Source organism: Theobroma cacao, chromosome 5 (assembly GCF_053813885.1).
Source record: "Theobroma cacao isolate CCN51 chromosome 5, ASM5381388v1, whole genome shotgun sequence".
Taxonomy (NCBI): domain Eukaryota; kingdom Viridiplantae; phylum Streptophyta; class Magnoliopsida; order Malvales; family Malvaceae; genus Theobroma; species Theobroma cacao.
The window spans coordinates 40,144,598-40,154,353 of NC_142643.1; the positions used below are offsets into that span (position 1 = coordinate 40,144,598).

The 9,756-nt window shown below is 29.9% G+C and overlaps 1 protein-coding gene across 1 annotated transcript; it reads right to left on the reverse strand.

Moving 5' to 3' along the window:
• Positions 1–8,771: 8,771 nt before the first annotated feature.
• Positions 8,772–9,521, reverse strand: LOC18599511 (Fasciclin-like arabinogalactan family protein). Its single transcript, XM_007029515.3, has one exon. The coding sequence runs from the start codon at positions 9,504–9,506 to the stop codon at positions 8,772–8,774; it is 735 nt and encodes a 244-aa protein (XP_007029577.3). The 5' UTR covers positions 9,507–9,521.
• Between the last annotated feature and the right edge of the window lie 235 nt (positions 9,522–9,756).

Consider the following 9,756-nt stretch of genomic DNA (forward strand, 5'->3'; position numbering starts at 1 on the left):
GGGGACAATATAATATGTACGAAAATAATATTATAATATGTAAAATTAACAATTTTGGGGGTTAACATATGCAATCTTTTGAATTTGGCCTAATTTGCAAGGTTAATATTGTAAGAATTTGACAACTTTAGGGGAAGGACATGCCCTTATGTGGTCCTAACTACTATCCGCCTCAAGTCAGAATTTCAAAATCTAACTTAGACACCTCAAATTAAAGTCTTAAAGTTTGGTATTGGATCTCTAGCATAAGAGGGAGATGCGCCTTCAATTCAGTCTAATTTTGATTTTTTTCAAATAAAATAGTTTCATTTTGACCATTTGGTATTTGGAATAGTATGTTATTAAAAGTAATAATGGTTTGAAGTAATAGAATAAAGTAATAAATGAATTATCACACCATTTCATAAAAACGTCTATACTGATACCTGACCAATTAATCTTTTGTTAGGTCATATATATATATATATTGTCTTTGGTCACAAATTGTCCAAGTCATTTTGTTGAAGACGTATGAATAAAACTCTTAAACTCAAAAATAGATATTAGCCTTTCATCACATAATAATATATCTTTGTTAGATTTTATCGGGAAAGCTTAAGAAAATGCCACAAAAATCTCATAGCATTTAATTTGTCTCGTGGAAAATTAACAACACTAAAATTGAATTGTTGCTAAATAAACAGGAAATTAGTCTTTCTTTTTCTTATTAAAGTTAATGTTAAATTTTATTAAAGTTCAATAAAATATTTTATTCAATTAATCATGAAAACTTTAATATTGACTATCTTGTAATATTTGTATACATTATTATCTATTGGAAGTTTTTAAATTTCACAAGTCAAATAAAAAAAATTGACACATATCACATTAAAATATATTTATTAAAATTAATAGATAAATATATTATTTAAAAATATATAATGACTGTCTAACTTTGCTCATAATATTAAAAATCTTATCATTAACCTACAGGGTAATAATTTATTATGTAGTTGATTTGGTTTTGAGATACGTAAATGTATAAATCTGAAAAAAAATTATTAATTAACTTATAGGGTCGGTTGCTTATATTTCACAAAATAATTTTGTGACAACCCTCTGGTATCAATGCCCTTTAATATATGTCACGAATTTTGTACGTTTACATATACACCCTTTTCTTCTAAGCGTGATCCATTTCTTATTGGTTGAATTAAAAATATATATATTAAAGGTCCAATTTTTAGAAAAAAAAGAAGAAGAAGATATTCCAAATTCAACTCTTTCAATTAGTATTCAATTATTGGAGGAAGATGTATGCCTTTTATTTAAACTAAACTCCACATAAACACTTTGTATTATAGTATTTTCTCATATAATATTAGTTTTTTTTCAAGATTTTATTTGTGAAAAAAATACTCAAAATATTATGTGAGACAATGTCATACTACAATATAGTGATGGAGTCAAAGATTTCATGTTTGGGGGGCAAAAACAAAAAGTTCAATATTTATAGAGGTGAAACTATAAAACTTTTAAAAAATTACAGACAAAATTATAATTTTTTTTAAAAGAAAAAGTTTTATAAAATTTTAAAATTTTGGAGGACGAGGGCTCCTACTAACCCCCTTCCCTCTGGCTCTACCACAATATATGCTTTTTATTTAGGGTAAACTTTACATAGATATCTTGTGCTATGATATTTTCTTATATAATATCGGTTTTTTTAAAAAAAAATTTATGTGTGAAAAAAAAATACCTAGAGTATATGTGAGAAAATATCATAATACAGAAGATTTATGTGAAGTTTATCTTTTTATCTAATTTGGGTGTAATATCCAAATGCATTAAATATTTGACTATCTTGACCGTGTTTAACTAGTACAATTTTTTTCCAAACAAAAATAATACCATCTCGATCATGTCTAATTAGTACAATTTTTTACCAGAAAAGAAAGTGGTATCATTATGACATAATGATGTTACAATCTTATTAATTTAATCAACTTTCCGTTCATGTTGTTAATGTTGAGACTTGACAAAGAAGTTTTTGAAATTTTTGAGATTTTAAATTAAAATCTCTTTATACGCAAGTTTCGTCAAATTTTATACTAAATTTATTGAATTATAAAATGATTAATCAATTTTTTTTTAATTTTTTGTATAAAATTTAATATTTGACTTTAATTATAAATTTCTACTTCTATATATAATTTGGTAATAAAAAAAAAAGAAAAAGAAAGATCCTGCAATCAATCACCATCGTAGAACTAGCGTCCAACTCATTAGCACAAAAATTTGTTGGCTACCTAACTCTACTCTTTTGACCATAGAATCCATTAGAGTTGCTACCTCAACTGTCACGTTGCCCACGAAGTTCTAGGTTTTTAATTCTTTCATAATTTTCCAAATTAATTGTTCAAACCCTTCAACATCTTAATAATCATTGCCACGAGAAGCAAATCAGTATGAATTTTTTAATTAACGAAATAAAAAAAGTTATATTATAAGATTTTAACGTGATTTGATCTATTGATTTGTATCCGTCAAAAAACAATAAATTTAAAAATTCTATATATAGCAATCATTTGTAATTTCTTTTTATATATATTATATAATCACAAAGTATCACTTCATATCACACTTATATTTGAGGTTTATAAATCCTCAATTGAAGTCATATACTCTTCTTGTAAATGGGAGAAAGAATCGAAGAATATTGTAATTGAAATTAAATAGATAAAGTATTTTTTACTACAAATGATAAACATGGCGCATGCTTTTCATAAATACAACATATATATATATAAACATTTGAAGGTTGAGAGAAAGGAGCACAACTCTTTTTTAATTATCAACCATGTGCTATTCATGGGTAACAAATTTATTGATGTTGGGAAATAATTTTAACTAGAGTATGACCCATGTGCAACACACGAGCCCCTTTGCAATCACTCTCTTTGCTTCAACAATAAACTCTGATCTCTTTGCAGTCTTTTTTTTCTCTCTTTTTGCTTCAATGTCTTTTCTCTTTCACTCTCTGTATTCCACTGGTCAATTTTTTTTTTTAAATATATTATAAAAATTACAACTTTTCACATGACAATTTATGAGAATAAAAACGTGATCAAACGTGGAACTAGTTTTGGATCTTCAAATTATATATGTTATAGATAGTAAAGTAACCCCAAGTAAATAAAATTAGGTAAAATTTCATGGCCCAGTAGAAGAAGGTTTATCGTGCTCTAAATTTAATCTTATCGTCTTAGGTTAAACTTTTATTAGTACAAGAGAAATTTGTTCTCACAATTAAAGCTAAGTTTTCTTCTTCTTTTTTTATTCTTTCCTTCATTTTGGGAAGTGCCTAACAGTTAAGATGTATCTTTTTTCCTTTCTGTTTTCTGAATAGCGGATTGTTATTTTTGTTTTTTTTTTCCTCTTTTTGTCTCTTTTCCTTATTTGGTCGAATGAAAGAGTGGAGGAAACAAAAATAAAGACATCGGGTACGTAAATAATATAAAATTCAATGGTAAAGGTTTCACATCTCTTAATTGACTTATTTAGAGTTTAATATTTCTCGATTTGAATTATTCACAATTGAATTTTTATGGTAAATATCTAAGTGGAAATCAATTAGTAATACGTAAAGAGTTTTTATTATATTTATATGACTATGATACTTATAATTTAACGAATATGAGATTTTTTTATCATTAACAAATGTTAGTGTTTCCTCTGATATCATATTAAATTTTAAGATGAATATTTAATTTAAAATTAAATGACAATAAATAAAGAGATTTTTATTATATTTAGGTGTAATACCCAAATAAGCTTTTAAATATTTAAAAATATTCATATAAATTATTATTCTTTTATTGAGTTTAATCAAGTTTTTATATTTTTATTTTAGATTAAATAAACTTTTATAACTAATGATTGACTAATTATCATTAGTAACAATATCACTTGTAATTTTATATTTATATTGTACTAACATGATATTGATATGAAAAATGAAAAATGTCATATGATTATGTTATCATATCAAATTAACATGTCATATCATCATCAATTATGATATATCAGCATATCACATCATAATCAATTATGATATTTTAGCATGTCACATTGTCACTCGACATAGGATAACAAATGATATTTTGATTAAATCAATCATTAGTCATAAAAATTTATTTGACTCAAAATAAAATGTACAAGAGTTTATTTAATTCAAAATAAAGATATTAGAGTTTGATTGAACGTAATAAAAATATAAAAATTTATTTAAATTTATTTAAATAATTTAATAATTTTTTATATATTATACCTTATATTTATAATTTTTTGAATCACTATTTCAATACTCACTCGATAAAATGGAATCCCAGTCAATAGTAGGCCTAGCCCTTTTGAAGTGGCAAAAAAAATAGAATTAATGCCAAGGAAACTGTTATTGACTTGCATCAACTGGCAAAGCCGTTTATTGTCCGTCCGGCAAGCTAAGCAAACTCTAACCCAATCACCAACTTGTTCAACACTACTCAACAGAGAAAATCTTCATTCATAGTTTCTAGCCAACCATAGAGACTTGAAAAGTCACCCAGCTTTCATTTTCGAGTAAATTTTAATTACTTTAAAAAAAATATACTGCCCTTTTCTGCTAAATCACAATTCAAAATTTAGCTCAAAAATTAATATTCCAATATCTTTGTATTTCTACTGTTATAGCTAGTAGCAGTGGTTCGCAAGGTTATACCAACTTGAAATTATTTAAAAAAGGAATTAATTTTGTTAGAATTTGTTGGGTCATTTCGCAATATTTAATTGAAATCTTTACCGGACTCCTCAAATCCTTGTCAAGTGAGCAAACAAGTCGAATGAAGTGAAGTGGTTTAATTTATATGTCAATGTCACTCCAATAGACTAACATTACTTAAGCAAACTGTGAGAGAGACTTTTGTTCATCAGCTTTTTCTTAATTTGTGAAAATGCAATGAATTGCCAGCTTTAAGATGATGAAGAATCTAATACTGCAACTGCTTGGAATATGCTTCATGTGCTTTGAAATGTTTTTATGCATTACATTTAGAATATCTCTTAGCGTTATGCACTTGAAAACATTCTTAGGTGTTACACACTTGAAATGTTTCTATAGTTTAGGCATTTAAAAACGTCTTTGGTCATTATGAATTTGAAATATTCCTATACGTTACGCATAACACTTAAGTGTAATTTTGCCCTTACTTAAAAAATTTATTACTTGGAGATAAAAGGAATTTTTTCAAGGATCAAGTTAGCGTGATAAATTACAAACTCTTATTGGATTGCTACATCATTGCTAGATTGGATTTTTTTAAAAAAAAAAATAAAAATCAATAGCCTTAATTACTAGGACACTTTGAAGAACAATTTTCATTGAAAAATAATAGGACACCAGCATAGGCACAGGTTGTAAAGCAACATGGTAGTAAAAAAACAAAAGAGAACCCTACGTTAAATTGATTAATTGCATATTGACATGGTGTTATAAAGGTAGGATTTGTATTCTAAAATTGATTATTTCGTTGGGCACATAAATCGTGGGGTATACTTCGGATTTATATATCTTACATTTATCTTTCAAGCATAATACATAATAATAATTGAGAATGAGAAGCCTAGAAAGTGGAGATATATGCACAAAAACAATGGGATGTAAAAGGATTTGCTAATAAAATTTTCAAGCATAATTGGAATGTTGTCATCAATAACAAACCTTGCTATGTGAGGTTGTGCAAGCTCACAATGAAGCCTTGTCTCCTCAAACTGACATTCTAGCTTGAATTTTAAATTTTAAAAGAAAGTAAAATGTTTTAGATTTATGGAGCAGTTGCTTCTCCTTCAAATTGACACCTTCTTAGTAAAGTAGATATTGAGTTCTAAGATTATTACATGGGCTTATTTTAGAATTGAACACTTTTCATTTTTTTTAAGCATGCTAATAACAAAATTTAAAATAAACGTAGAAAACATTGAAAGAAGTAGAGATATATATGGAAAAACAAGGAGATGTGGAAAAAGATTTGCTAAGAAAATTTAAAGTGTTAGATTCCTACTGCTAAGAAAATAATTTCTAAAAATCTATAAATAGGGGAGAATAGTTTTGCTAAAAATTACAATAAACCTCTAAGATTTCTCTCTAAAAATTTTTTAACAAGAAAGTCTCTTTACAACAATATCTTTTCTTTTTTATATAGTTTCTTTTCTATTGCTTTGCTACATTAAGAAAGGAAAGAAATTTTTTTTTGTTTACTAATGCAGGGAAGGTTTTTTTTTATGTATATGTTTAAGGATTTGTGTGTATGTATATATTTTCTTATCTATTTTTTGTTTGGCATAAAGATAAAGGTAAACAAACAAACATGGAACATTACTATAATTTAAAGGATGTAATAGTACGTAGGTAAGAATGATAATGCATGAATACTTATCTAGTTGTCTGTTATTCATGCTTATAAGAAATTTACTCTTTCATCTCATGGCCAAGACTTGTTTTACGTCAAAAGTCCACTATGGTGGTGCACCTGGTAAGATTGCTTTTGGAAAGAAAAGAAAAAATACTACTACAGCTTCTCTTTTTAAGAAAATGAAAGTAAGGAGAAATAGTGTAATTCCTCTTGTGCTTGAAAATTGAGATGATTGTGTCATCAGGAAAAAAGGAGAATTGCTTCTAGGAAGTAATGTGTGTAAAACTAGTGGATAGGCATTCATGTGCATCTGTTGATTATTACTAACACCGTACTTATAGTGAAGCCGCTCCAGAGATAAGGTGTTCCATTCTAAGAGCATCAATATTAAAGTTTAGATTTGAATATGGTGAATTCTCACTTTTTGTCACTAAATTTGGATCTAACTCACAATGAATACAAGGTTGGGATGAATGGACAGAGAAAATCCTGTAGTATTCCACCTAGTGACTGCTCTCAACAATGGTAAAGTCCTTAATGCTGTAAGAGTCCCTTATAAACTCCGCCATATTCATATGGAGACTAGAATTGAAGTATGACATGCTATACTTGCAAGATGGAGAACTTTTTTGCATACTATGGTTACTACTTAGAGAAAGTTTACTTTTGCTCTTGAAAATGTGCACATTCTTTTGGAATTTCTTTGTGCAAGGAGAGATGATTTTTGTTCCATCATACGTTTTAGGGAAAAGAAGAGTATCAAGGAGTTCTTTATAGACTTATTTAAGAGCCAAATTAAAGCTTTCAAAATGGTGCGTTTCTCTAACTAGGTAAGGCTCTTCTATAAGAAGTTCAATATTAAAGGCGAGAGTAGTGCTTCTAAATATCCAGATCAATCTTATGAGTTAATGGCTTTGTTTATCACGTGGTTGGCTCAGTATGTCCTTCCAAGTGTTCAGATGATGGAATCTCCTCTTTAGTTATTCCTTATGCAATCAAAAGGAAAACTCATACCTTTAGCAATCTTGATTGCATAAGGAATAACTAAAGAGGAGATTCCATTGTCTGGACAACTTGAGAGGATATATTGAGCCAACCACATGATCAACAAAGCCACTAACTCATGAGCGTGATCTGGATACTTAGGAGGACTACTCTTACTTTTAATATTAAATTTTTTATAAAAAAACCCTATCCAGTTAGAGAAGCGCGTCACTTTGGAAGCTTGAGCTTGGCTTACATCTTCAAGAGTAAAAGTAAACTTTCCTCAAGCAGCAACCATAGTTTACAAAAAAAAATACTCCATCTTGTAAATACAGCATGTCATACTTCAATTTTGGTCTCCCTACGAATACAAGAGTTTAGAGGTGACTTTTATAGCATCAAGGACTCCAGCATTGTCAAGAGTAATCACATAGGCCGAATTCTTCAAGACTTTCTCTATCCATTCATCTTAACCTTGGACACATTGTGAGTTAGATTGGAATTTAGTGACAGATAGTGGGAATTCACCACGTTCACTTCAATACCGATGCTCTTGGGATGGAATACCTTAAATTTAGAGTAGCTTCACTACAAATACAGTGCCAATAATAGCTAGTAGACACACAAGGATGCAGACTTTTGTGGCAAGCAATGAGGAATAAGTAAGGTGGAGAAAGCAACAGAGTACGACAGATGGAAAAGGTTTGAGTATAAAGAATATTTGGGAGAACTTTGAGAAAGTTTTGAGAGTAATTTTTGTTGTATTTCTAATTGCCTCTCAACCTTCCAAACTCTCATATTTATAGCAAATAAAAGTGGTAGTTGGTAGAAAGAGAGTTCTTTTATGAAAACATATTCAATCATCGAAGAACGTGCTTATTATGAAAAGAGCACGTTCACTGTGAGTGACGTTTTAGGAGAAAAGCACATTAAAAAACAATTTATTGGATGTTAAGAGAATGAGCACGTAATTGGGTAGTGAGTATAAGTTTTGAGTATTGGAATAATAACACTGAATAATGCATTACGTGTACTTCAAGGAAATGTTAAAAGAAATCTTCTTAACTACTTCCACATCTAAGTCATCAAACCAAACTCTTTATAACATTCTAAACGTAAAAATAAGTTAGTGAACCATGTTACTCATTTTGAATTACCTTCACTTCCAACATGGTTGTTCTACTCTATTCTCATAATGTAATACAATATTTAAAAGAAAAAATGATTAACTAAAATTGAGCACACCATGCAATTATACACTGAATTTGAGGCTGTAGCATACATGAAAAATCTTACCAACCATCAATAAGCACATTTACAAGTTTAAACATCTAATTTTTTCCAAATTTTCATAAACTTTCACATGGAAACTCCAATTATTGATACTACCAAAAGAGTCCCTGTAAATTTCAACAGTTTGCTATCTGATAGAAACTGTGAAGCTCCTGATTTATTTTGGCTGCTTTCAGCTGGTTGCGGGGCAGGCACAGGAGAATCATCAGAGAAAGGAAGAATTGGAGCTGGTGATGGTGGTGCAGCCACTGGAGAGGGTGATGCTGCAGAACCGGTACTGTTAGAGCAAGTAGACAGGGGTGTGTTACTTCCTGGCAACTTTACTGCAGTCAACACCCCATCAATGCCATGGCACCGGATGGAAGAACTTGCAGTGCATAGATTTGGGCTAATGATTCTCACATTGTTGAGGAAGAAACTCCTCCTGCCACCACCGTTTGAAATCTCGAGCATGTACTGAGGCTCTGAACTGGGAAGAATTGAACCTGTTGGAATGTATTGAAGATTCTCAAAAAGCAAAGGGGAAGGTATTGAATGGCGATATAAGAAGGAAGAAACTGCTGACTCTGGAATTATTGTTTTTGACAACATCCGGTCATTAGGCATCAAGAAAGTGACATTTCCATGAATTTTTGAATCGAGAGGGAACATGTTGATCAGCATGACGAAGGTGAAGTAGTTAGCCTTCTGCATTTCTTCAATGGCGACGCCTAGATCTTGATTCCTTGGAGGAATGTTCGTAGCAGATGTTGATTGGAAGGGTGCCATGAGAAGAACAAAGGTGATGATACAAGTTGCCATCAGCTTGGCGGTTTATGTGGTGCTTGGAAGAGGAAATTTTCTCTTGTTTATTTTCTTGTGTTGTTATAAAGGGAGCACGGTTAGTGGAGGAATCGAGGTTAGATTGGGCATGCTTATGTGCTGCCTCAACCACTGACCTCATACTTCCTGCATGTTGATTTAAGAATTCGTTGTCCAAATAACCCAACATTTTTAAAGATTCGAAAGACACAGGCCTCTGGAAGAGGTGTAGAGCACAAACAACCCATCT